Source organism: Melozone crissalis, unplaced genomic scaffold (assembly GCF_028551555.1).
Source record: "Melozone crissalis strain CALT ecotype California unplaced genomic scaffold, PUWL_Pcris_2 ptg000041l_1, whole genome shotgun sequence".
Classification (NCBI taxonomy): Eukaryota; Metazoa; Chordata; class Aves; order Passeriformes; family Passerellidae; genus Melozone; species Melozone crissalis.
Genome location: NW_026535819.1, coordinates 3,744,781 through 3,772,227, shown reverse-complemented (window position 1 = coordinate 3,772,227; position 27,447 = coordinate 3,744,781). Strand labels below are relative to the sequence as shown.

The 27,447-nt window shown below is 51.6% G+C and overlaps 1 protein-coding gene across 6 annotated transcripts; it reads left to right on the top strand.

Annotated features, from left to right (window-relative positions):
- The first annotated feature begins 143 nt into the window (after positions 1-143).
- On the top strand, positions 144-26,911 carry ADAMTSL2 (ADAMTS like 2). Of its 6 annotated transcripts, none has more exons than XM_054284195.1 (19): positions 144-469; positions 1,904-2,015; positions 2,873-3,015; positions 3,489-3,564; positions 3,915-4,017; positions 5,639-5,784; positions 5,887-6,010; positions 6,969-7,049; positions 8,156-8,331; positions 9,238-9,580; positions 10,277-10,625; positions 14,413-14,516; positions 16,355-16,481; positions 18,343-18,556; positions 20,896-21,051; positions 22,877-23,047; positions 23,136-23,312; positions 24,167-24,311; positions 25,755-26,911. In XM_054284195.1, the coding sequence occupies exons 2-19, from the start codon at positions 1,905-1,907 to the stop codon at positions 25,871-25,873; spliced, it is 2,865 nt and encodes a 954-aa protein (XP_054140170.1). In that variant the 5' UTR covers positions 144-469; position 1,904; the 3' UTR covers positions 25,874-26,911. The 6 variants fall into 6 exon arrangements, with proteins under 6 accessions (XP_054140170.1, XP_054140172.1, XP_054140171.1 ...); XM_054284197.1 differs by having other exon boundaries at positions 9,238-9,502; positions 25,755-26,910; XM_054284196.1 differs by having other exon boundaries at positions 9,238-9,502; positions 10,244-10,625; positions 25,755-26,910.
- The last annotated feature ends 536 nt before the right edge of the window (positions 26,912-27,447 follow it).

Genomic DNA, 27,447 nt, shown 5'->3' with positions numbered 1-27,447 from the left:
AAGCGGAGCATCCTCCGGAGGATCCCCGGGGACTGGGGGCACAGCATCCTCCCGGGGTATCCCTGCCTTGCGTGGACCAGCGGGAACGCATGCGTGCGGTGCGGGCTCTCCCCGCCTGTGCCCCCCCGGTCTCGCCTCAGGAAACCGGCTGGCGGCCGCGGGCCGGCGCCGGGGGAGGCGAGGGGTTAACCGGGGTGGGGGCATCCCGGGCCGAGAGGTGTGAATTCCGCCCGCTCTCCCCCTGCCTCCCCCCCGCCGCCGCTATAAGAGCGGCCGGCGCGGGCTGGGGGGAGCCACTGCGGCGGCTCCTCCTCGCTGGAAGCCCCGGCGCTTTTGGCTGCCCTTTGAAGTCGGAGAGGGAGAAGGAGGGAGGGAGCGTCTGGGGCCGCCGCTGCTCCGCTCCGCTCCGCGCCGCCGCCGCTCCCGCCCGGCCCCGGAGCATCGTCCTGCCCGGCCCCTCCGCCGCCAGGTACGTCCCGTCCTGTCCCATCCCGTCCCATCATGTCCCATCCTGTTCTGCCCCATCCTGTTCTGTCCCATCCCTTGCCCGCGGAGATGCAGCCCCGCATCCCTGCTCGGCATCCCCGCCCCGCATCTCCCTCCCGCCGCCCCGCTCCCGGCTCTCCGCGATGCTGCTCATGGCATCCACATCCCTCCCCCCATTTCTTAATTTTCTCTTCATTGAAGCACGCAGCCTGTGGGATAAACTCCGAGCGCGCTCTGGTATTGGCTTGGAGTCAGGAGTGTCTGGGAGCTTTAATGAGAACCAAGTGTAAGGCAAGGCTCAGCCACCTGTCCGCGGGATCCCCGGCCAAGCGCTCTGGGCTCCCATTAATCAATGGCTCTGCCTCTTGGAAAGTCTCTTTAGCATGCTGCACCTCTCCCCCAGGGCGATTGCAGAGCGGATTTGGGGACCTGGAAGCCCTCTGGTAATTTTGTCTAAGCTAGACAGCAAAGCGGGGCTGGTGCTGCCGGCAATTCAGTGGTTTCAAAACCGCTACAAAAAGCTTTGCAAGGAGGAAAAAAAACCAAATAAAAATGAGTGGGAGAGAAGCTCTTTATATTGCAGGTCTGCAGTCCTGCCCTCTCTCCCCAGGAGCAGCACCTCTCCCACCCCCTCCTTCCCAAAGACACTGCCTAACTGCTTTTCAAGGGAAATTAGCTTAGGGGAGGATATTTTTTTTTTCTTTTCCCTCACAGACATGAGCTGCTTTGATTGCCTGGAAGCATGATTTCCTGAAACCTGCTCCTTTCTGGCTCTTGCAGGGAGGTTCACAATAAAACGTATTGTGGTTTTGAGCTGGGTTTTATTGAAGAAAATGCCATTCTGGGTTGGTCTCTTTCATGAGGCAGATGGAGAAAGAGATGAAAGGCTGACACTTGGGATAGCTCATTTCTGCTCTTTAATTGTGGGTCGTGTCTTTTCTATAAGAAAAGGAATCTTCCCTGGGAACCGAGGGGAATTGGAGTGGAATAAATGAAAAAAGGAGGAATGATGCCTGCTAATTGAATTTTTTTGTTTTCGAAGCTTTTAATCTCATTCTTCTAGGAGCAGTCCTGTAAATGGGGATATTGAAATGCACTGCTTTTATAGATCCAGGAACACTTCTGGCTACTCACTGTGCTTCGGTGTAAGGCAGGCTGTGTTCCAAGGCAGCCTTGGAGCAGTGTCAGGTGCAGCCACTGGAAACCAGTGCAAAGTTGTGGTTTCACAGATAAAAACCGAGCTGGGAAGTGAACCTGTACCATGTTCATGCTGCTATTAATGAAATAAAACTTCAGGTTCAGGTCTCTGCTGGTTGGTGTCACCGAGCTGGAGAAGAGCTCAGGAACCCAGAGGTCTGGTGCTGGGCATGGGGCTGGGTGGGAGCTGTGCTTAGTGCAGTGTTTGGTTGCTTTCTAGGATGAAGATATCCAAGTGGAGGTGGAGCAGCATCTCCATCAGTGCTCAGCTGCAGCTGAAAGGCGCCCTGGCCCTTCTTCTTGTGGGCAATGTTGTCTTTGTCATAGCTCAGGTAAGGCTACCAGGTTTTTGGGGGCTCTCTGGGCTTTAAAATGCTCTGGTGTCTGGGATGGGACCCCCCTGGGCTGGCAGAGCTGCTCTGTGCATGCTCCAGGTCTCCAAAAATGGTGAGGACTTCTGATTTGCCTTCACTCTTTAGTCTGGGCTTAACCTAAGTTGTGCCTACCATGGCCAAGAGCATTCACAGAGCATTTCAATGACTCTGAAGGGCCATGCCCTGCTCTTGGTGAGCATCACTCCTTGCTCCCTGCAGTGGCTGAGCTTTCATTTGCTTTCCATGCAGCATTTGCAGTTCCTCTGCCCTCTGATGCATGGTCATGACAGGGGATGGGAGCTGGGGGTGTCAGGAACCCTCCTGAAGTGGCAAACCTGTGCCTGCAGAGAGAGCACACAGGGTCCTGCACCCTTCTGGCACCCCCTGGCACTCACTGACCTGCTCTCCTGCTGCAGAGGGGTTCTGCAAGGGTTTGTTGAAGCTTCCAGTGGAGCATCCAGCTGCAGCTGGCTCTGCAGCTCCCTGAATTCTCTGTGCGGCAAGAGTCAGAGAGCACCGAGAGTCTCGCAGAGTTTAGGGCTGTTTGGGAGCTCGGTTTTGCCAACTGAGCGAAACAATGAGAATTTCCTTTCCTGAGGAATCCCAAATATTGCCACTTCATTCCAATTTTGTAATGAAAACACAATTGCAAGAATGCAGGGATGGAAACCTCAGGCTTGACCTCAGCTGGAGAAGGCAATGCCTGGGTCGAGTGGGGCAGGCTGGGAGGGGAGGGCTGCCCTCGGTGTCCCCACACGGGCTCTGGGGTTTGGATGTGACTCCTGCTTCTCCTCCTTCCCCTGTGCTCCCAGCAGGACCTGGCACAGACGTCCAACAGCCTGGAGGAGGGGTCAGATGTCACTGCTTACTGGTGGGGAGAGTGGACCAAGTGGACAGCGTGCACCAGGACCTGCGGGGGAGGCGTGAAATCCCAGGAGAGGCACTGCCTGAGGCAGAGGTACGGCCCCAGGGGCTGGGGAGGGGCTCTGCAGCAGCTGCCTGACCCCAGAGGTCACAAGCACTGATGGAAATGTGTCTGGGCAAACCCTGCTGGGGCAGGAGGGGGTTTCCTGAGCTTTGGCTGGTGCACAGGGGCAGCAGGCACAGACTGAGTCTGTTCTCCAGGCCTTGGGGCACAGCAGCCCCTGGTGCAGGGCTGGCTGGGGACCCACTGGTTCCATCTGCTTTGTGCCTGGCTCTGCCCTCTCTGGGCAGTGTGGTTGCCAAAACCCCCTTTGTAAACCTTGTATAACTCCTGGAATAGTTGGTGATGGAGGTGACAAAGCCACAGAGACCTTTGCTACCTGCTCCAGGGACACTGACAGATCTCTGTGGCTCTGCTCTGTGGACACTGACCTTACAGAGAGCAAATATATTTAAACAAGGGAAAATTATTTCTGTCCCCCATCTAACCAGCATTTCCTTATTCAGAAGGAAGTCAGTGAGTGGGCTGGCTAATAAAACTTGCACTGGAACATCCAAGAGATACCAGCTCTGCAAAGTCCAAGTAAGGATATCCTTTGTCTTGTTGGGAAAGTCATGTGTGGCATTTCTGGGTCCCTTGGAGAGGGGACACCATTTGTCCTCAAGCTGTCACCCTCTTCCCTGTCCAAGCAGCTGGGGGTTCCCTTCTTTGGTGCCAATTTCTGGGCTTTGGGCATTTTGCCATAGAAACCAGAGAGTGGCTCTGGCAACAATTCCCAGGGGGTTCCTGCAGTGGGGGGAGGAAGAGGAGGAGGAGGAGGACGTGGCCTGGCTGGGGAAGGTGATGGAAACACTCCTTGCAGCTGGTGCTGATGTGCCAGAAACCTTTCCTGCACTTTGTTTCCGTCAGGATGTTAATGTATCCCATTCTAGGAGTGCCCTGTGAACGGAAGGAGCTTCCGAGAGGAGCAGTGCTCATCCTTTAACTCCCATGTGTACAATGGCAGAACCTATCAATGGAAACCTTTATATCCTGGTAACAAGACATTCTTTGTGTGTTTCATAATGCTCAGCCAAATATTTTGATAGTTATGATGCTACAGCCCACAGGAAGGCTCCTCCTCTGCTGTTTTAAAGTGGTTTTTCAGAGGCACAATCAGCTGTCTCCCGAGTTCAAGGGCTTGTTTGGCAGCTGCAGGGTAGCTTGAAAATTAAATAACAACATGAATTTGTGTCTGTAGCCTGTGTTGGTCACAGCTCCCAGGGACCAGAGGCTGCAGGAGGATGTGGGAGCAGGAGATGTGAGGGCTGTGCTGGCAGGGACAGTCGGGCTCACCATGACAAGTGTCCTTTGAGCCAGGGCCATTGCTGGCTGTGCTGTTTCAGTGATATTTGGTCTCTCCCACGCCCTCTGTGTGCTCTGTCAAATGTCACCGAGGTGCAGCTGGTCACTTTGGTCATCTGGGGTGAGCAAGAAGTGCAGAAACTACTTGGGACTCGGAAACTGAGCTTTTATTGAACTTTTATTGAACACTGAACTCCCATCAAAATCAGGCATTAACCACAAGCTGTGGATGAGCTTTAGAGCTGCTGAGAAGGCAGGACCCTTCTTCTGAGGAGGCTCCTGAGCTCAGGTTCTTCAGATTCACTTGGATACCTAAAAATACTGATGGGATCAGATCCATCTTCACTTCAGATTCATTTGAGTGCTTAAAAATAAAGATGGGATCTCCTGCGAACTTTGTTTTAGGGGTCTGTACATACCCAAGAACAATTATCTTCATCAAATCAGTTTCCCTGTGTACCAAGCCCCTGGCTCTCCAGCCTTTGCAGGGTCAGCGAGGCAGAACTTGCTCCATGAGCTATTTCTCCTTGGTGGCTTTTGTCCCTTGAAGGTGACAATTTCCTTAAACACATTTTTTGCTCAAGCTGACTCACCAGAGATGTTGCAGGAGTTGTTTTGTGCTTGAGCAGGAGTTCACGTGGCTCCTGGGGGATTTGCAGAGAATATTTTGACACTGATGCTGCCTTGCTTGGGTGTGCAGGCCAGTGGGTCTCTGATTGCTCAGGAGCTGGTGGAGACAAACACTTGGGGTTCTGATGCAAATAGGATTTTGTCATCTGCTTCCTGTGGATATTATAAAATGTGGGATTACTGTGCTGGTGGGTGCTGCCAGCCAGTTGTTGTCTGCAGAAAGCAAAGGGTGAATTAAGTCCATCTTGGGTAAATATTTATGGAAAAATTATAGTTCATAAAATGCTCTGAGTTGCTATGGTTTTGAATATAGTCTTACAGCTGTATTTCCAACAATATATGTGTAAATTTAACTCCTGTATCAAGTGTTGCCAAGTGCACATGCATGTTTTTGTGTAATGTACTTGCACAAAGCAGTGCTGCTGCCTCAGTGCCTGCCCTGGGCTGGTGCTGGTGATGCCCCTGGCATCCCTGGGGCATCTCTTCCAGCAAAGGCTGTCACACTGTCCAAGTGCCATCTCCTGCCTGTCCCGAAACACAAGAGATGGCCACTTGTGAACGCTCACTGCTCTGCAGTTGTGCTGCTGTTGTTTAGCTTGGCAGAGATTCGCTGGCTTGGGTAGGATGAAAGTTGTGGTGTTTCTGCTGTTTTTGAATCTCTCTTTATATCCTTTCCCCTTAGATGACTATGTTCACATTTCTAGCAAGCCCTGTGACCTTCATTGCACCACCGTGGATGGTCAGAGACAGTTAATGGTTCAGGCCAGGGATGGAACATCCTGCAAATACACGGATTTCCGAGGGGTTTGCGTGTCTGGAAAATGTGAGGTTGTTAAACATTATAGCAAAAATCTCGTTAGTAGCATTCAGAGAATCGCAGTGGGTGCGACGTTTGCCTGACCCTCAGTGCTCTCTCTGTGCATTTTTTAGCCCATTGGCTGTGATGGCATTCTCTTTTCCACCCACACCTTGGATAAATGTGGAGTTTGCCAAGGAGATGGGAGCAGCTGCACCCACGTAACCGGCAGTTACCGGAAAGGAAATTCTCATCTTGGTAAGTCTTTGGGGATTGAGGGCTTGAGTTGAAAGGGCTGGGTTTAAAATTGACTTTTTTTTTTGGTAAATTGTTTTTAGGTCTTACCAACTGCCCAATTGAAGTTTTTCCCATGTGTTCTATGTGTGTTAATGCTGCTTGTTTGGGCAGAGAAAACCTTCTTTAAAAAAAAACCCAAAACAAAACAGGAAATTTGAGTGGTGTTTGTCAGAAACCAGAGGTCTCTGATGATGAGTGGTGCAAAAGGGTTATGCAAGAGGCTGGTATCTATTTTAGTCCTTTTTAGTCATTTAACCAAAAACAAGACACTCATGACCCAGTAAGACTAGAAATAAACGACTTGTAATAACAGGAAGCAACAATATCTTGAAAGACCAGGATTTCAAAAATCAGTGTGATGTAAAGCAGCCGAACATACATGTCCTAAATATAACAGTCTAATTCAGGAATTATGATTAATGCTCTCTGAGATGGAGCAAACTGCAGGAACTTCAGTGCTGTGGGAAGATTTGTCCTGTCCCATCTATTGTCAGGTGCTAGGCAAAGGGGAGGCAGAGGAGAAAGCAGCTCCCATCTCCTGCTGGGGTTTTGGGAATGCTTGCTGACACAGGGATCAATACTGAACCATACAACAGCTTCTCTAGCTAATAAAACCACCTGCAGATGTATTTTCTTACACCAGTTTGTATAAACATGATATTTGTGCATGTAAGAACTGAATCCTTTCCCCCCTTGGATATGTTTTCCCTCCATAAACCAGGACACAATTCATACATTTTTCTTCTCTATCACCAATAAGCTCCATGTTTGCAGCCTAAAACATGAAGGGTTGGGGCTTTTAAATCCATAGCTCATTAAAAATGTGGGTCCAGGCCCGGGTGTTGGCTAGCTTGCAGCTCTGCCTGAGGAGGGCTTGGTTCAGATCACTGGTCACAAAGATCCTCTGGTTAATCCGTAGGCTATTCCCTGGTCACGCACATTCCCGCCGGAGCGAGGGATATCCAGATAGTGGAACGGAAAAAGTCTGCAGATGTTCTGGGTGTGTATAACCTCTTGGTACTTCCCTAGGATGCATGCCTATGCTGGTTAATGCTTTTTCCAATGCAGAGCTGGATGTAGTTTTGTCACAGAATGACAGAATATCCTGAGTTGGAAGGAACCCACAGGGATCAGCAAGTCTGTTTGCTGCAGACATGAGTTAAATCCACAGGCAATGTAAATCCATCCGTCCAAGCCAGGGTTTTGCTCCTCTCTGCAGTCTGAGCTCCTGGGCTGTGTTTGTCAACAATTTGATTGCTTTAAAGCAGGAAATGTTGGTGAATATGATTTCAGCAGGGTGTGACAGATGCCCCAGTGCTGGATCACAGATGGCCAAGTGACTTCACCTCTCTGGTGATCCCCTCAACCTTTCCCTGCCTGGGGAATGTGCAATGACAACAGCATCAAGGGGATGTGACCTGTGTGTGGCCTTGATGAAGTGTTGGGGACCACACACACATCTCACAGGGGAGGTGACAGTGCGGAAAAATCCAGACTTGCCAAAGAGATGCACATTTGCTGCCTCAGAGTCTCGTGGCTTCTGGAAGGTGGCTGTCACTTTCCTGGAAGTGTTCAAGGCCAGGCAGGGTGGGATTTTGAGGAACAGTGGGAGATGTCCTTGCCCATGGCAGGATGAGATGAGCTCCAAGGTCCCTTCCAATGCAAACCATTCTAGGAGGATTCTGTGGATGAAAAAAGCTTGTTGTGGTTAGCAGTTTCTGGGATAGTTCAGAGGGCATCAGTGGCATCTTGGGCCACTGCTGGCTCGGGGGACATCAGCTCCTGCCCTTGCCCACCTGCCAGTGCTCTCTGCAGAGCTGGGACTGTTCAATTTTCCTGCTGGGCTGGTGCCAAGGGGGTGACAGGATCCAGGGGTTGAGTGTGAGTCACATTCCCAGGGGTTTGCAATGTGGAGGGACACGTGGCCTAGAACTCTGAGCACATCCCCACATGGTGAGTGCTGCAAACGAGTGACCAAAGCATTGTCATGTAGGAGAATCTCTTTTGTTTTATTGCTGTGGCACTGATTTTACCCCCTGAACACGCCAGGGGCTGCATCCAGAGCTTTGCATGTGAGAGCACTGACTGTTCTCTCCCCTTTTGAAGCTGTGGCTGATGAAGCTGGGTACTATTTCTTCAATGGGAACTATAAAGTGGACAGCCCAAGGAACTTCAACATTGCAGGCACGGTGTTCAAGTACCGCCGGCCCATGGACGTGTACGAGACTGGCATCGAGTACATTGTTGCCCAGGGACCCACAAATCAAGGGCTGAACATAATGGTGAGCTTTGACTTCTCGTCTCATGATGGGAAAAAGAAAATCTGCCTTGGATTGAGGAAGGGGTGAGCTTGGGAGCAGAGTCCTGGCATGGTTTCACATGAGGAGGGGATGGGAGCAGTGATTCTGGCCAGTTCCTTACCCAACCTTATTTTATTTGTGTCAGTGCTCTTGGATTCAGGCAGGGCTGTCAGTGGTGAATGTGGGCTTGGTAACTCCTCACTGCAGGGAGGAGATGCCTCAGGCACTGTGAGGGGATTTCTCCTCTGCTCCTTGGCATTTTTATCCGAGTTACCTGGCAAGAAAAGCAAAAATAAGAAACTGGGCCAGAGAGCTTAGACAAGTGCATAAACCTTAAAACCCAATTCTCTCTTGAAAGCAAACCATGTAAAACCAGGTATTTGGAGAAAAGTCCCTCAATTTTCTTCTGGGCAGCCAGCCAGAGCCCAACTCCTGACATCTTCCATGGAGCCCCAGGCTCCTCTGGAAGGGGAAGGGATGGTTGCTTGGGTATTTAAAAAGCATTAGACCACTATGAGGCTGCCTCAGCTGGGAGTCCCCAGCCCCAGTGGGGTGTAGTAGCTGCAGAGGAGGGTGTGTTCCTCATAAAACCACAAAAAGTGGCTTTGCAAGTGATGGTCTTGTGAAGTGGCTGCCCCAAGCCTCTGGTCACTCAGTGGCCAAGGAGGAAATGTGACCTGTGACTCCTGGGGTTAATCCCCATGGCAGCACTGCCAAATAACCTTTGGAAAGTGGTGCAGGGCTCCAGCAGGAAGAAGCTGGCACTGTGAAGGAAAACAGACTGGAACAGCAAAACTGATGCTCCCCAAGTGTCTGGTCCAAGATGAATCCCATGCTTTGCCTGCCACAAATTCCCTGCACCCTCTAATAACTTGATTTCTTTGCTAGGTCTGGAATCAAAATGGCAAGAACCCATCCATCACGTTTGAATACACTCTGCTGAGGAAGCCACACTCAAAGAACCTGCAGCCCATCTTCTACACTTTCTCTGAGTCGGAGAGCGAGGAGAGCCGTGAGTTCGACGGGGACGTGCCACTGGGCTTCATCCAGCACAATGCAACCTATTTTGGGAAAATCTCCAGGGAAAGGATAGACTTGGAGAACCAGGTGTTTGGAAGGCAGGACACGGAGGAAGATTTAAACTTGAGCAAAGGTCAGGAAACCAATGAGGTCTATGAAAGAGCAGAAACAATTGACTGTGAGCCAAAACTGAAGGGCAAACAACCCCAAGGTAAGGAGGAGACTTGGGCCTCAGTGTTCTGCTTCTCAGAGCTCTTGTTGAGAAATGCTCTGTTTCTACCTCTGGTGGTTCTGCTGGTTTGTGTTTTGGAAACCTCGGAAAGTTCTTTAAAACATCTCTGCTCACAAATCCTCTTTGCCCTTCAGATTCTGGTTTCTGGTGGGGGTGTGCGGGGGGTGGACACCGGGTGAGACCTCCCCGCTGGTGCCCTGCTGTGCTTTGCCTCATGCCAAGGACAGGAGGGAGCCCTGGGTGCACAAAACTCCCCATCACAACACCTCCCATCACCTCCCACCCCTCCAAAGCCCCCATTTGAGTCCCTTGGGCATCCCATCCCCAAATTGCCTGGAGTGCCTTCCCAGCATGGCTGCATGGGCTGTGGGGCCAGGGGAGCACCTTCCTTTCACCTCTGCTATTGCTTTGGGCAGTGCTGGCGGGTGCTGAGCTCCCCTCTGGCCACACCATAGCAGGATAAGCCCCCCTCAAGCTGCACACCCTTGGGAACCCCATGAGACCCCCCTGCCCTGCCTCTGGCCCCCCGTGTGGCTGCTCAGGCTCCGGCGCGTCCCCGCTGCTCCGGGCTGCTTCTCCCTCCCAGCCTCGATGCATTTTGTGGTTGTCACTGTGGTTTCCCCCCTGTTGGCTCCAATCTAGATTCAAACGTAACCAGGTCTACTTACCAGACAGACCATGACGACAGAGAGCCCGAGGCCAGGCTCAGCTCCAGGGAGTTCCTTCTGGAGAACGCCATCACGGACAAGCTGCTGGGCAAGACCTCGGACTCCAAGGAGCTGCTGCTCAACGTCACCATGAACAGCATCTTCGCCCAGGGAGACCCAACCAACTCGGTGGGGTCACCCCTTGACAGCCTCTATGTGGACTATGAGGACAGCGATGGCCTCGTCACCTACTCAGTGAACAGCACCTTCATGGAGCTGAGCAATGGCAAAGCCACCAACACCTCTGCAGAGACACCCTTCTCCAACGCCACCGTCACCATGAGCAGCCCCCAGGGGAACAGAACCCACAAAGCAAGGTAGGAGACGTGCCTTTAGTTAATAAATCAAATTTATTGATGTTCTTGACTTGTAAAAGCCCTGCGCTCAATGCATGGTTTCCATCCCTTTCGAAGCAGGAGGTAAGTGGGGGTGGGATGCTGAAAATGTTCTGTTGGGAGTTCATCTGCAAGGAAGGGCCAGAGGTTTGGGAGCAGGAAGGCATGAGAGCATTTAAGCAAGAGGAAATCTTGATGTGCCCCTCGGTGGCCATGCTGAAGTCCATGCTGATGTTGTCAGCTGGGGCCTTGCTCTCTGCTGTCACAGCTTCTTGTCAGAGCCACAGCCATGAAGAAGCCTCTTCCTTTTGCCTTCACTTGACATCCTGCTCCCATTCCCCAGCCCCTTCCTCTGAGTTCTGATGCAGCAGAAGTTGGTCCTGGCCCCTTTTCACCCACCCTGTTCAGTGCCACCTATGATCCTCCTCACTTGGGATGGCAGGAATATGCTTCCAGCAGCTCCCAGGTGTGGCCCTGCCACCAGGAGCTCCACTGTAGGTCCAGGAACAGCCTGGATTTGTTGCCTCAGCTCAGGGAGTCACAGCTTGGACAGGAATAGCCAAAGCTCTGCAGTAGCAGCTCATTGATTGGTACTGGGACCATCACCTCAGAGTCCTTTAGATGGTTGGTTTGAGTGGAAGTGGGGAGGTAAAGAAAGGCCTAAAGTAGCTTTAGCAGCAGGTTTTGCTCTGGGGAAGGGTGGAAGGAAGTCTTGGGGTAGGTGCTGATCCCCAAGCCTGTATCTATCAGCTTTTGAGATATCCCAGGGCTCTCTGGGGAGCAGCCTTGATTCCCAGCCCAGAACTCATCCCCAGTGTGACCACATGGGGACTGAGATGGGGACAGTGCTCACAGCAGCAATTAGCACTCCAATTAACCCTTCTTCATGGTCAGCCACCCATGAGAGCACTCCTTGGGCAGCTTGAGCTGGCACTGGGGCTTTGGGAATATCCAGGTCCCAGAGCCAGGTGTGGATTTGGGTCCCACTGTGCATCCCCACGGCACCCCAGCCTCCTGTCAGCCTCCTCCTGGACCTGTAAAACACAGGATAAGATGCTGAGCTTGAGGAGATGCAAAGCCCTGAGCAGATGCTCCCTCTGGTTGGAGTTAGCTGGATTTACCCACAGCTTCCACTACGTTATGCTAAAGACACTCGTGCTAAAGAAAATGGCCATGCAGCCAAATGGATCAACAAACTTCTTAATGATAAGAACATGAAAACCTTGCCAAGGGCTTGAATCGATCATCTCTCCTCGTGCCTTGGCTTGGGAGTGCTGCCTTCAGCTGCCAAAGCAAGCATTTCATCCTCTCTGACAGAGAGGGCAGAGCCCTCAGCTCCCCTAACCCTGCCCTGGGGACTGCCCATCACACTCCCTGTGTCCCCTCAGCTGCCACCCTGCGCCCCAAAACTCTGCCCCAGCAGCTGTGAGATGGGGGCAGTGCTTCCCTACCTCCTGGGAGTACAGGGAGCTTGGCTTTTACAGGACAATCACAGAACACTGCGGCTCCAGTGCAGTTTTTGGGTGCTAAAAAGCTCCTTGCACTGTCCCTGGCTGCCCAGCTATTGGTAACAGTGATTTAAACTCCTTCAGGAATGTCACCTGGCACTGACAACAGTTTTCCACCTGTTCTTCCCTTGGTTTTGTTCCACAGTGTCCCCTCTTTTCTCTCTGGAACAAAATGCAAACTTTTCAGATCAAAACATTGATATCCAGACCAGTTTTGCACCAGCCAAAAGGCTGAAAGATGCTCAGGTCCTTTCAACAGGAGCCATGAGTTTGCCCATTTGCTTAGAAACAAAAAACCAAAATAAAACATAGAAATGGGAGCCAGGGGCTGTGGATGTTGGTCTGTGGTGGTTTTGTGTGCATTTGTCAAGGTTATTCCTCTGCTGTGGGAGCTGTTTTGGGAAAAGGGGCAGCCCAGAACTCAGTGAAGGGTGAGGGAATGGTGCTAATTTTTGGTGCTGTATCTTGCTTGAAAAGCTGATTAAAAGTTTGAGAAGCAAATGTGTGACTTTATTATTTAGCTCATAATAAAGAAGAAAATTGAAAGAAAAGAGAAAATGCCCCCAGTTTTGTTAAACAATGGGCTGCTGTCTGCATTGAGAGGAGAACAAAGTGGCAGTTTTGTCTTTGCTGGAAATGAGCTGCCCTGTGCCCAAATGTCGGATTCCTCTGGAAAGATCTTGTCCCTGGGACCTTGTCATGCATAGAAGCTCTTTATTTGGGATCACATACACTGAAGCGACACTGTTGAAAGATTTACTGTCCTCAGATGTGGGATAAAGCTTATTTTGAAGATTTTATCCTTTTAAAGACAAAGGAGTCCTGGTCATAGGATAACTTGGTGTTTACTTTGGTGCCTCAGAGATCAGGGGGTAGACTGGAGGATCTGGATAATACTTCCAGGCAAATTAAAGTACAAAAAGCAGATGTTGACTATGTTTTAATGAATTTGTGAGCCCTCTCCTGGCTGGGTGGCAGCTGGTGGCACAGGCCAGGGATCAGGAGCTGGTGTGGGTCCCCAGGCAGAGCTGCTGTGGCAGATAAAACACTATTTATAGTGAGCTGAGATTGTTATTTTTCCACTAAAAAAAATTTTAAAAAATAGTCGCATTCATTTCAGTTCCATTTCAAGTGCAGGAAGCAACCATTTGCCAAACTGACAGAGGCAAAATCAACAGGGAAAATGAGATTGTTGTTGTTTTTAATCCTTCTGGAGGCTCAGTGCTGGTGGTGAAAGGAGGGTGGGTCAGAAAGGAAACGGCTGGATTCTCAACAGTGTCCTTTGAAAGGTTGATTTGATAGGCTGGACCTCAACTTTTTCTTACAAACAACTAAATAAGGCAATTTCAGAGCTTCTGCTGCCTAGAAATCATACAAGCTGCATATCCTGCCAGGCCAGAGACAACTGGATGTGAGGATACAACCTTGTACACTATTCCAGTGTAGCTGTTCCAAGGGTTTGGACCAAGGTATGAGAACAGAACCGAAGCCTTTTGTTGCAAAGGTGCAGTATCCCTGAGGTGTTCCCCCCTCCCAGCACGGGGAGCAGCTGCAATTCTTGCTTGGATAAATGTTTTTTCTCACACCAGGCTGACTCTGTTACTCCTCTCCCCGTGGCATTTTGTGTTTGAGCACAACTTGGAGCTGGAGAGATGCAAATTCCCCACCTGACATCCAGCAAAATAAATCAGACCAAAAAACAGAGTGGCAAAATCAGTGGGCTTTGAGGGGAGAGCTCAGAAACTCCTGTGCTGGCTTTTGGAGATTGGAGCAGCCAAAATCTCTGCTGCACTGAGCAGCACGAGTGGGTTTGCCCAGCCCTGGAGACACAGGGGAGGAGATACTGCACCTTTAGTCACTGTGGGCCGAGGGCCAGGTGTATTTGAGCAGAAAAATGCAAACTTTTGTTAAATTCTGAACTGTTTCTACTTGTGGGTATTTTTATCCCATTCTCTCTATTTCTAGACAGTGGAAGCTCTGCCTCTAACCGGGCTGGGGATTCTACTTGGGGCTCAGGACAGGTATGTTGTGAAACTAAAAAAAATTAAAAATTGATTCAAACAAATGAACCTCCCAAAAAATCAGAACAACCAAACCCAACCAAAGCCAAACCAAGCACATCCCCTCCCAAACCCAAACCCAACTGAACTGCAGCCAGATGTGTGTGTCTGTTGTGGGCTGTCACTGCTTGCCTTGTAAATGCCTTTTTTTTTTGTTTTGTTTTTTCTTTCTTTTGTTTTGTTTTGTTTGCTTCTTGCTAGAAACAGATTGAAGTTGTTAAGAAAGGGCCAAGGTGTGAGTGCTGCTGACATGTACAGGTGGAAGCTTTCCTCCCACGAACCCTGCAGCTCTACATGCACCACAGGTAGTTATGAGAAGCAGCCAAATTCTACACAGCCTGCTGAAATCACCTGGTGTGTGAGTCCATTTTATGTCTGTTAGGGATGGGAAGGAGCTGGTGGTGTTTAGGGGATCTGATGGGTTCTGCTTTAGCACAACCCCAGCTCTGCTGTGCCTGAGTACAAAGGTGGGGAGAGGAGCTGGGTGCTGAGCATGCAAACCCCACTGAGCTCTCAGGTGTGTTGGGGACCAGGAGGTGATGTCCAATGTGTCCATCATCCCTCCAAACTCTCCCTCCGGGAAGCTCTGAGCGCTGCCTTCACTTCCCATCACTTTGTGTCCCCCCTGGGGCTCAGCAGGATCCCCAATCCTGTCCTGAGCCTCCGTTTTTTCCCCCCTTCCTCACCTTTTTGACAGCTTCAAGGGGTTTGAAAAGCTCAGCTGCTTCCCTGCAGAGAGAAATTTTAAAGATTGTTCAGCTCTGGCAGGAAACACAATAGCATTTGGCTTTTTGATTATGTTTTGTTTCTCCCACTCCTTCTACCCTGGAGCCTGAGCTCGGCTGCGAGGGTGTAAATCTGGAACAGTGACAGAGATGCCAGGGATATCAAAACTGAGCCTCTATTCTTCAGGCAGAAATTCCCTCTTTTTGCATTAATTCCTCCCTTTTTGCCCCTTGAAAAGCTTCAAGGCACCTGATCTCCTCCCTCAGCCCCTGGTTAGGGGGTCCTGTCGATCCCTTGGGATGAATCAGGCGTGTGGGTTGTGCACTTGTCTGTGCTGCCCCTGAAATTACCCAGAGCCTGCAGAGCTTCTGGAATTAAAAAGAGGGAAAGGAGTGGGAGAGAGGAGTTTACAATCTCAGGGACGTCTCTTAAAAGATCAAATGCAAGGATTTTACATTTTAAGCATTTGCACTGGTCCAGCAGCCTCGTGCCTGCAGCAGGAGCTTTGCGAGCCTTCCCTTTCCCGAGGATCCTGTCATCCACATGTTCTGGGACATTTTTGACTTCTTTGATCCCCTCTGAACAAATTTCTCCCTTGGCTGGGCCAGCCTGCTCTGCCCTGGTTTGCAGCAAGCCAAGAGAGGTTTAACTCAAATTTCTCCTTCCTCACTGCCTTTTCTCACTGACATATCGCAGAGAGGCAAGGCCATGTCAAGAGCTGTAGATCTTTTTTTAGTTTCATGTAAACCATATGTTCTCCAGAGCTGCAATTCTTGTTACCTGTAGCCAGAGCAGCCTCCTGGTCCCCAGCCAGGTCCCAGAATGGACTTCCCAACATTTACTCTGGCACGGGAGGCTGTGGGGGAAAAGGTCTCGCTCTGACAGCACCGGCTCAGCTGCCTTGGAGGGGGAGCAGAAGGGGCAGGACCTTCCTTGCCAAATCCCCAGGATCTCTGCCTTGGCCTGGAGCTCTGGATGCACCTGGGGAGCACCTGGTGCAAAGGGAGGGGTGTAATGCCCAGGGGGAGTGAGGGATGGAGTGGGTTTGGGGCTGTTTGCTGTTGCCTCCACCCACCACCCTGTCTGCCGAGCAGACTCGTGGTCCTGAGTATTTCCTATAAAAATGTGTTAGTCATGTATTGGTTTTGGTGGCAAGCCCTGGCAGGGTGGCCATGCCATGCCCTCCTCTGAGCTGGCCAAACTCAACCACACTGCCCAGATTGGTGGGGTGGCCACTGTGATATTCCCTCCCAGCAGCACCCATCCCACGCGACAGGAACTCCAGCTTCCTGCTTTCCATGGGGAAGAAGTTTTGAGAAATGCAGCTAAAACCAGAAAAATAACAAAACCAAAACGGTTTGGATGTGCAGCTCACCAAGCACCCTGCTGTGTGTGTGTGTGTTCTCTCTGAGCCCAGGAGTGATGTCCACCTATGCCATGTGTGTTCGCTACGATGGGATCGAGGTGGACGATGCCTACTGTGATGCCATGACCCGGCCCGAGCCCATCCATGAGTTCTGTGCTGGGAGAGAGTGCCAGCCAAGGTACTGCCAGCACAGGGCACTCCTGCACTCTCTGTGCTTCCTCTGCCCTGGTTGTATTTTGGGGGAAGGTTGGTGTGGATTTTGGGGGGTAGCAGGGATGGCCCACGGCACCCCCATCCCTCCTCCCTTAATTCCATCTGGGAGGCAGCAAGAGTTTCTTCCTGAGAGCTTTAGCTCAAGCTACCAGGGTAAAACTTCCATAAATCCTGGCAGAGTTGGCATCTCTTTTTGGTGTCATTTTTTAAAACAAGAATTAGGGTACCTTTTGTGCTTAGATTCTCCCACTACTCTTTCCTAAAGCTGTCCCCCCTTATGGCTGTGCTGCTCCAGCTTCAGGGGCTTGCATTGTGAGGGAGAAGAGCTGCTCTGTGATTTACCAGTGACTTCAACTGGGGAGCACTGGGAGCTCATGGGGCAGCCACCAGCACTTGGGCAGACAGGAAGATGCTTGGGCTGCCAAGGCTTTTCAAAGAAAAAAATGTTAATTTTGTGTGATCTGGATGGGGAAGTCCTTTGTTTCATTTCTCTTCTGAAGTTAGGTGCCACCTCTAAATGACATCTCCAAATGTGTGACATCTCCCTAGGGCTGCCTGGAGCCCCAGATGGAGTGTGAGGCCTGGGGGCAGCTGGGGCTCTCCTGCTTGGAGAACAGCAGCAGTGGGGACCTGGGCGTTGCCCACCTCCAGAGGAGCTGGGAATTCTGATCCATTCACAATTAGCTCATTCTTTAATTGCTGTAATATTCCTGTACCGTACAAAACTTGACCTTTTATGTTTTTTCCCTGGATTGCAAGCTGCTCCTGTCTTGTCAGGACAGAGGTGGCAGGGGACAGTAAAGGACAGGCAGCGCTTGGAGCAGATCCCAGCTCCTCCAGCCTGTCACTTGTGCTCAGCAGAGTCAGACTGATGGTGGGACATGAATTGTGTCCCACTGGGGCTCGGGCAGCTCTGTGTGACATTACTGCTGGCATCTGCAGGGTGATGGATGCCGTGTCCTCCCCGTACTTCAGCTGAGCAGACAAAAAGAGGAGGTCAAACACGGGCAAAAAGCCTGGCAGACAAATGTGCTGGCAGAGCCCGTGGTGACAAACGCTCACTTGTCACTGAGGACACTGGGCCAGGCCCTGCTGTGCCACCCTGCCTCCTGACAAGCTGGTTTCAGCTTCAGGCATGAGCTGGGGGCTGTGGGGTGAGCCCAACATATGTTGATGCTTCCCATCCCTTGGGAACAGCTCTCAGGAGTTGGCAGCCTGGCTGCAGCTCACTCCTCCCTTGATGCTGTTGAGTCAGGGATGGAATGAAAGACTCCAGTCTTCAGAAGGTGAATCAGAAGGCAATTTAATGAAAGCAGCAGGTCCTTTTGTAATGTGACTTGCTAAGCTGAGACTTGATTGGTCCCAAAGTGAAAACCTCTCACACTATTGGTGAGCTATGAACAGCACACTCCGGAGAACCACATCTATAAACAACGGTTATAGAAAGAGAGAGAAAAATGTTTTAATTCTTTAAGTTTCCAACAGCTTCCCAGGATTTTCCTGGGACAGCTATGTCTCTCTCTGCTCAGAGGATATGTGATTACACACTCCCTGCAGCCAGTGCTTTCCTGTGGGCTGCTCCATGGGGTGATGGGCTCTGTTCCCTGCCCAGGTGTGTGGGATTCACATTTTCTGAATCTGAGAGAAGCAGAGAAAAGAATGATACTGCCACAATATAATAAAGTAATTAATTAGTAATTCTGATATCCATGGAGTCCTCCTCGTCATTCCTCCCTGCCATGGAGATTACCACTTTCCCATGCTTTCCCATGCCTTTCTGTTGGAGAAGATCACCTTCCCATGCCTTCCCTTGCTTTCCCCCGCAGGTGGGAGACGAGCAGCTGGAGCGAGTGCTCGCGGACGTGCGGCGAGGGGTACCAGTTCCGCATCGTGCGCTGCTGGAAGATGATCTCACCGGGCTTCGACAGCTCCGTCTACAGCGACCTGTGCGAGGCGGCCGACATCGCCCGGCCTGACGAGCGCAAGGTCTGCAAGAACCCGGCCTGCGGGCCCCAGTGGGAGATGTCTGAGTGGTCAGAGGTGAGTCCTGCTGGCCAGGGCAGCGCCTGAGCCCAGCCTTTGCTCCCTTTTCCAATTTATCATGATTCTTTGTGGTTCCTGATGTGTTTTTAAGTCACCGTGTGGAGTTAAAGTAGGGATTTATTAAAAGGATCTCCTCAATGGATCCACCTTGGGCAGCACAAGAGCCCAGCCAGGGCTACACCCAAGATGAACCAAAATGGTCCCAAAATGAACCCAAGATCAACCAAAATGAACCCAAGATAAACCAAAATGATCACAAAATGCACAACTGCTCACAGGGCTCTCGTTTTTATAAATTCTGCTCCATTTGCATATTGCAGTTAATTGTGATACCTTGTGATTCTTGATGCTTTTTTAGGTCACCATGTGACCTAAAAAAAGAGGCTAGAGGGAGTTAATGAATAAAGTAGGGATTTATTAGGAGGCCTCCATGGATGCACCTTGGGCAGCACAAGAGCCCAGCCAGGTGAACCAAAGATGAACCAAAATGGTCCCAAAATGCACGAGCATGTGAGAGAGAGACCGGAGTCTCTCACTTTTATACGTTCTGCTCCATTTGCATATTGCAGTTCATTGTCTAGTTCCAGCTTTAGCCCATCAAGTCCCATCCTTCTTGTTTTTCTCTCTCCAGCCCACATTGTTTGTGCTCTTGGGCCTGAGATTTGGATCATTTGTCCTTGGTCCCCAGCTAGAGAAGGAATTGTTTTGTCTCCCTGCTCTGTGCACAGAGCTCACCATCCCCTAATATGAAGCTCAGAACTACACACCAAAGCAGTACAGAATCTGAAAAATATAAAAGCTAAACCCTGAGGCATCAATCCTCATCCATAACCATCCACAGCCAGGATACACTGCCTGCGGTAATGCACGTGGATCAATGTGCATCAGTATTTTTCCCCTTAAAATGAAGGCCTGGCTCCTGTTTAGGATGGGAGGCCATTGGTCACTCACAGGTAGGGCAGGAGCCCATGACTCAGATCTCCCCATCAGTATTTCCTTGGCAGCCTCTTCAAACCCAACGTGCTGGGAAGGTGATCCCATCTCATACATAAATTATGTCCCTATAAATGTCCCTTCCTCACCTCCTCTGCACCACATGCAGAATGAAACCTTTCCCTGCCTTAAACCAGTCCCCAAAGCCTCTGGGAGATGCTTTGGGGAGGGTTCCAGCTCACTTGTTTCCTTGGGAAAACCTGTGGGTTTGTGCCCCTGAATCCTTTTCCAGGCACGGACAGTGCTCCAGCACATCCCTTACAAACACAAACCCAAGGAAATACCCAAACCAGTGCTGCTTCCTCAGGGTGCCTCTTCCCAAATCAAGCACAGACCTGATCTAAGCAGGAGCAGATGAGCTCTGAGCTGAGCTGTCCGTGGGTGCCAACCTGCCCCATGGTTTGCATCACGAGGAATATGACTCTTCCTCCTGGGCAGCTCCCAAAAACTCGTCTTAGTCATAATTTAAACGTCTCCATTCCCCTGCAAGCTGGTGTGCATCATTTCCCTGGAGCTGACAGAGGGGCTGGTGCATTCCCTGGTGGTGCAGGATGTTTTGACTTTCCCAGCTGGTAGAGAGGAGCTCCCTGAGCACGTGCTGCAGCGTTGTTTTGTCCAGCATAGCAAATGAGTGGTTTATTTTACAGAAATGTGTATTCTCCTCCAGCATTTGTCAGGGACAGATTGCTTGAGACAGTGCTGGAGTAGATTGTTCTTAGCCAGCAGCAAAGCTAATCTCCTTTGGATCCCATCAGAGATGGGGTGCCAAGTTGGCTGGGGAAATAGGCATTAAAAAAAGCACATTTCAGGGCTCTGAGGATTAACATCTCGGCACGGTGCGTCTGGGCCCTGTGCTGTTGACACTTTTCCCTGCTTTACGTTATGCATGGAGCAAATGTAATGTGTATGTGAGACTGTAGTAACTCAAATCCAGTTCTAAATAATGTCACTGGGCTGCACGGTGCCAAATTTATCCACAGCATAAAAATCGCAGTTGTGCAGTCAGGAGGGGGAAAGCATTCTCCAAAGAGGGGGAAAGGAGCTGGCTGTTCCTGGGAAGGAGGCGAGGGAGATCTCACCCTGTCTCCAAGTGACAGCTAAAGCTGCTCAGCTCTGAGCAGACCCTTCTGGAGCCTTTCCCCCCTCTGGCATCACCTGTTGGAGAGCACAGCACCTGGGCAGGACGCAGCTGGGGCTGTGGAGGGGGTTTGGGGGAGTCATTTGTGCATTTCCAGCGTGTGCTTTTAAACTTTTATGTTCAAATATGGGGGAAAACTCCATTCCCGAGCCGGCAGCTGCCGTGGTGCCGGCAGCCCCTGTGATGTCGCTGTCCCCTCCGGCAGTGCCCGGCGCGCTGCGGGGAGCGGAGCGTGGTGACAAGGGACATCCGCTGCTCGGAGGAGGAGAAGCTCTGCGACGCCAGCGCCCGGCCCCTGGCCGAGAAGAACTGCACGGGACCACCGTGTGACCGGCAGTGGACAGTGTCCGACTGGGGACCGGTGAGACCCCGCCGTGGCCATCGTGTCCCACCGCAGGCTGGCTTGTCCCTGCTGCTCCTGAGGGTTTTGGGGTTGGGCTCATCAAACAAACCTGCCCTTGGGTCCCAACAAACCTGCAGGCAGCCTGTGCTGTCAGCTGGCCTCAAATAATTCCACTGCTTTGCTCTCTTGGGTCACATCTGCTAGCACTGTCACCCTAAGTCACCCAGGCTTGGGCACTGGGGATGAACCAGCATCCCAGTGGACCCTGTTCCTTCCCCTGGGCTCCTGGCTTGTGCCACCCTGGCCTGGCACTGGAGGTGATCCAGCATCCCAGTGGATCCTGTTCCTTCCCCTGGGCTCCTGTCTTGTGCCACCCTGGCCTGGAACTGGAGGTGATCCAGCATCCCAGTGGATCCTCTTCCTTCCCCTGGGCTCCTGCCCTGTGGGGGATGTGGTACAGCAGTGGTTAAACCCGGAGAGACCTGGCTGAGGGCCTTAGTGGGTGTCAAAATTCTCTTGTCTGTCTGCTGCACAGCATTCCTTGGCAATGCAGATGCTCCATGCCCAGAAATTGAACCTTTTAACTTTTTCCCCTTTTTTTATTTTCTGTTTCCCCCTTTCTCTTTTCCCTTTCTCACCTTTACCTTTTCTCTTTCCTCCTTTTCCCCCTTTCCCTATTTTTCTTTCCTCCTTATTTTCTTTTCTCTTTCGCTCTCTCTTTTTTTTTCCTCTCCCCCTGGCTTTTTCCCTTCCTGTATAATTCTGCTCCAGAGACCCCCTCCATCCCAAGCTATTTTTACCCAGGTTTTGATACATTCACATCAGCTAAAAATAAGTAGTTTCCATGGCAGCAGCAGTGCTAGGAAACACCGAGAGCCTCTGCAAGAGCAACCACGGGGAGCACCAGCTGCTCCGGGCACTGAGGGCTGGATTTTTGCAGCCAATTTCTTGGTCCCCTTTGTCACTTTGGGAGCCACTCTGGGGTTCCCTGCTTGTGGTGCTTCCCCTTTTGCCTGCCCTGAGATATGCTGGGTGTTGGGGCTCTGGCACAGGTTGCCCAGAGAAATTGTAGATGTCCCATCCCAAGGATAAACCTATCCTTTTCCAAACCCCTGCACAGAGTTTAGAAAAACCTGGGACAGCAGAAGGTGTCCCTGACAGTGATGGGGGTTGGAACAAGATGTTTTTTAAGGTGCTTCCCAACCCAAACCAGTCTGGGATTCCATGATGATGGAATCTCTGTTGGAGGATCTGCTGAGCATCCCCGTGGCTGTTTAAACCCCAAAAACCTCAGTGAAATTTGGGGGAGGTGGGTGTGAGGAGGCAGCTGGGCCCTGTGGGGCCCCTGTCCCTGCTCTGGGGCCCCTGTCCCTGCTCTGGGGGCCCTGTCCCTGCTGTGAGGGCTCTGTCCTGTCATGGAGGCCCTGTCCCTGCTGTCTCTGCTGTGGGGGCCCTGTCCCTGCTCTGGGGGCCCTGTCCCTGCTGTGAGGGCTCTGTCCTGTCATGGAGGCCCTGTCCCTGCTGTGGGGGCCCTGTCCCTGCTGTGGGGGCCCTGTCCCTGGTGTGGGGGCTCTGTCCCTGTGTGTCCCTGCTCTGGGGGCCCTGTCCCTGCTGTGGGGGCCCTGTCCCTGGTGTGGGGGCTCTGTCCCTGTGTGTCCCTGCTCTGGGGGCCCTGTCCCTGCTGTGAGGGCTCTGTCCTGTCATGGAGTCCCTGTCCATGCTGTCCCTGCTGTGGGGACCCTGTCCCTGCTGTGGGGGCCCTGTCCCTGCTCTGGGAGCCCTGTCCCTGCTCTGGGCAGGGTCAGGGGGGTTCCCTGGCGCTGAGTGCCCGCTGTGGTTGCAGTGCAGTGGCGGTTGTGGGCAGGGCAGGATGATCCGGCACGTGTACTGCAAAACCAGCGATGGCCGCGTGGTGCCCGAGTCCCAGTGCAACCTGGACACCAAACCCCTGGCCATCCACCCCTGTGGGGACAAGAATTGTCCCTCGCACTGGCTGGCACAGGACTGGGAGCGGGTAAGTGCAGATCCTGTGCTTTGGGGTGCCCTGGAGGGGTCAGGATGAGGTGTGCAGCTCTCAAGGGGCCCCGCTCATGACCCCACAGTGCAACACAACGTGTGGCCGGGGTGTGAAGAAGAGGATCGTGCTCTGCCTGGAGATTGTCAATGGCAAGATCAAGACCCGCAGCCCCTCTGACTGTGACGTGGCCAAGAAGCCTGTGGAGGAGAGCACGTGCTTCGAGAGGCCCTGCTTCAAGTGGTACACCACCCCCTGGTCTGAGGTGAGCAGGGAGGGGTCCCCAGGGCTGTGCTGCCCCATCCCTTTGCACCAAGGGTCCCTCTGCCTGCAGAACTCCCAGGAGATGGGTGAGTCCCTGCAGGATGTGGTCCCTGAGGGTGTTTTTGCTGCATGGTGCAGCTGGGGCTGTCTGTGCTCAGGGAGGACAGGATTGAGAGGAGCTGTTTGAGGCCAGATGTAGCTTTATTTTTTCTTTATTTTTTTCCCTCATGCCTGGAAGTGTAGATTGGAGCCCACAGGGTGGCTGGCCTGGGGATGCAGAATTTGGGGATGCTCCATCACCCTGCACAACCCAAAAGGCAGCCAGGCTCCAGTGGGCTTCCTGCAAGCCCTCCTGGATGCAACCTCCCTGATCTGAGCTCCAAGAGCCTCATTTTTAGTCTTGCAAACCCTATAATTAACCAAAACAGCCCTGCTGTAATCCCAGCTCCATGAGGCATCCAAAGGGCAGCAGGCAGTGAGTGCTGGACGCAGCAGTGGCTCCACATCCTCCATGGATGCAGAGAGACCCCACAACCCAGCTCCTGGTGCTCTGGGGGATTCCATGGCCACCCATGTCCTACAGAGCATCACCTGCACAGGGCCAGCTGGTTTGTGACCCCTTGTGAAGGGCAGCAGGAGGAAGGAGGGTGTCAGAGCCAGGGGATGGGACCACATCCACCTACCCTGGGCAGAAGCTGATGGTGCTGGCAGCAAAGACAGAGCGAGAGGACAGCGGTGTGGCACTGGGATGTGACACTCTCCGCCTGCCCTAACATCTCCAGTGAGCAGGTTCTGGCTCAGAACAGTCCCCTGGCATGGCAGGATCTTGCCTCACCCTTTCTCTCTGTCCCCCAGTGCACAAAAACCTGCGGGATTGGCGTGAGGATGCGGGATGTGAAGTGCTACCAGGGCAAGGACATCGTGCGGGGCTGCGACCCGCTGGTGAAGCCGGTGGGCAAACAGACCTGTGACCTGCAGCCCTGCCCCACAGAGCCCCCAGGTGAGCCCCACAGCCTTGGTTTGCCATGATCCCTCCAGCAGCACTGCCCCATTTGGATAATGATCCCAGGGAGGATGTCAGGGACAGCTCTCCCTCTGTGCCCAAGCAATGCACAGGCTCCTTCTGGAGATAAATTAAGAGGAGAGCTCAGAAGAATCATGCTCTGACCTGAAGATAAAAGGGGCCTTTGGAGAACTGATTTGGGTGCTGCTTCTGTAAGATTCCAGCTACAGCTGAGGAAGTTCTGTCTGTGCCATTATTTTAATGATTTTTGGTCTTCGGGTGTCCTGTGGGATTTGTAACTATCTCGTTATCTGGCTCGTCTGCTGGCTCAGAGTCCCTGTGATCTTTAGCAAACACACAGTTCTAATCCTTTAATAGGATTTGGGAATAAGGACAGTGTGGGAGAAAAGCATGAAAATGGGTGACAGATTTGGGGCCAGCTCCTGGCTCAGCTCTGGGTGCTCTCAGCTGCCCACTCCCTTGGGATCCATGGAGCTTGGGAGCTGCCTCGTGGCCACCTTGCCCTGAGAGCAATCTGGTTTCATGCATCCTATGGATTTGAAGCAAAAAATATATATATAAAAGTATAAATCCTATGGGTTTGAAGCAAAATATTGCATGGAAAGGAGTTGGGAGAGTGCTGAAGCAGCCTCATCCCTTTCTCCAACATCTCACTTGTCCCTAACTCTGGATGTGGCACTGCTGGATTCCCATTCCCTTTCTCAAATAGCTTCCTTGGGATAGAAATTGTGAATTTCAGGGGAAGCCCTTGATTTGGGGACAACTCAGTGCCTTGGTGGCTCCAGCAGTCTCTGGGCAGCTCTGTTTTACAGCAGAGACATTGAGCTTCAGGGCTGGGACCAAGTGAGACTCCCCAAGCCTGGCCAGGTGTGAAGGAACAGATCAACCTGCTCATGCCTTTGCCCAGGTTGACATTTCTGGAGAAGCTCCATAGTGCTTTCCAGGGGATGTCAGGGAGGTGGAAGCCACAGCTGGGCTGATGTTGTTGCTCATCCCGTGGTGTTTAGAGCTGTAGAGGGTGGGAAATGACCTCATGAGCTCACAATTGTTTATTTTCTTTTACTTTTCCATGCCATGCCTTGAGACGTGGCACCCTGGGACACAGGGTACCAGCCTGTTCACACCTGCCAGCAGCCACGAGACAGTGGCACCAAAACTGGCACAAATAAAGCTCCAACAACATTTTAGTTTGAGTTAGGAACAGCAGGAGAGACATAAATTAAGGGAGAAATCCTACCCTGACCACCTACTCTCCAAGTGCCTTAACAAAGGTTAAACCAAAACCCAGCCACCCCAGCCCCAAATTACTTCAGCACCTGAGGGAAATCAACTGTATCTGTCAGGGATTTAACCTGTGACCCCTGGGCCATATTTCCAGGCACTTCATGTCCTGCTAAAGTGTATTTTCTCTCCCTGCAGATGACAGCTGCCAGGATCAGGCAGGAACCAACTGTGCCTTGGCCATCAAGGTGAACCTGTGCAGCCACTGGTACTACAGCAAAGCCTGCTGCCGCTCCTGCCGTGCCCCCCACTCCTAGGGCAGGGCTGCCTGAGCCAGGGCTCTTCCTTCCCCTGCCCTCACAGCCCAGACACTGCTGACAAGGATGCTCTTGGCCTGGTTTGTGTGTCTCCACTGAGGCAGGACTCTTCTCCAGGCTGCTGGACGTTGGGAGCCCCCCGGGGTCAGAGCTGTACAGAAATCTTGTATATTTGATTCCCCCCCCCAAAATCCAGCTACACCCAAGGTCCTGTCCTGTTTCTTCCCTCGGTGCAAGGTTGGGGTTGGCAAGGGGAAGGTGTGAACTCTGGGAAGTGCAAGTTTCCCTTCCCAAAATGGGCTTGGTGGTGCCTCTCTCCTGATTTATTCTGAGGCTCTCCTTAGCTGAATTAACATGGTGGGAAGCTGTTTGTTAAATAAACTCAAGCCCTTTTTTGTAATATGTAGGTGTATACTTTTTCAGAGAATTTTATCTTATAATCAAATGTTAGTTTCATAGTCCTCACAACCCCTCCCTGATGCTGACATATTGTATATAATATGGAAACATAACTGCACTTTATATCACAAAAAAGACGTGCTCTTTTTTAATATATTTGTTTACAGACAGTGAACTTTATCCGTATAATCATTAATTTGTACTCATATGTATATTTTAATAAAGTTGTCATATTTATGGTGGTATTTTGTTTTATTCTCCAGTTTGTAGTGGAGTGCTGGGAACAGTGGAACTGGGGCTGGGGATTTGCTGCTGCTCAGGGGAGGCAGAGCAGCTTTAAATCAGGAGAATCACAGCTACTTGGACAGTGATGGAAGGAGAAGTCCCAACAGTGGGGGGATTTTGGGACTTTTGGGGGCCCTTTGGGGTTCTGTGGCTTTAGAAGCTGCAGCCCTGAAGCTCCTCAGGGGTTTGGGAACGGAGAGATTCCACATGGTGCCAGTAAGAAAAGGGCCTTTCTGAGCTCCCAAGGGGTTATTGCTCTGTGTTTTTACTGTGTGACCCCCCCCAGACACTGAGCCAAAGGCTCTTTAGCATCCCCCAAACTTCTGTGTGCACCCCAAGTGCTGCTGCAACCCTCCCTCAGCAGCAGGGAGCCCCTGAGTGCTCTGCAAACATCACCCCAAATCTGCAGATGCAGGGGCAAAAAAAAAAAGAAAACAAACAACAAACCTCAAAACCCATGTCAAAGTAATTTATTTCTTTTTTTTTTTTTTTCTTTTTTGACTTTTTCCCTCCCCAAAATCTGAGATTCCCAAAGTCCTGTACAAGAGATCACCAGGTGAGGGTTAGTGAAAGCCAACCATTTGCTGAATTTCCAAGCTACAAGGGAAAGAAACGAGGAAAAAAAGGAGGAAAGGAAGGCTGGTAGGAGAAATCACAAAAAACAGGAAGAGAAGGGCTCAAGGCATGGGAACAAACCCCAGTGAGAACTGTACATGGGGGCATGGCCTGAGTGGCTGCATCCCTCTGGGATGTGCTGGGCCACAGGGACCGAGCCCGGAATATTAAACATGTAGGAAACCAACCCCAGCCCTCCCCACCCCAAACAGAACCCCCCCAGAAAGTCAAAGATACTCATTTGCAAAGACTGACTTGTACTTCAAAAGGTTTCC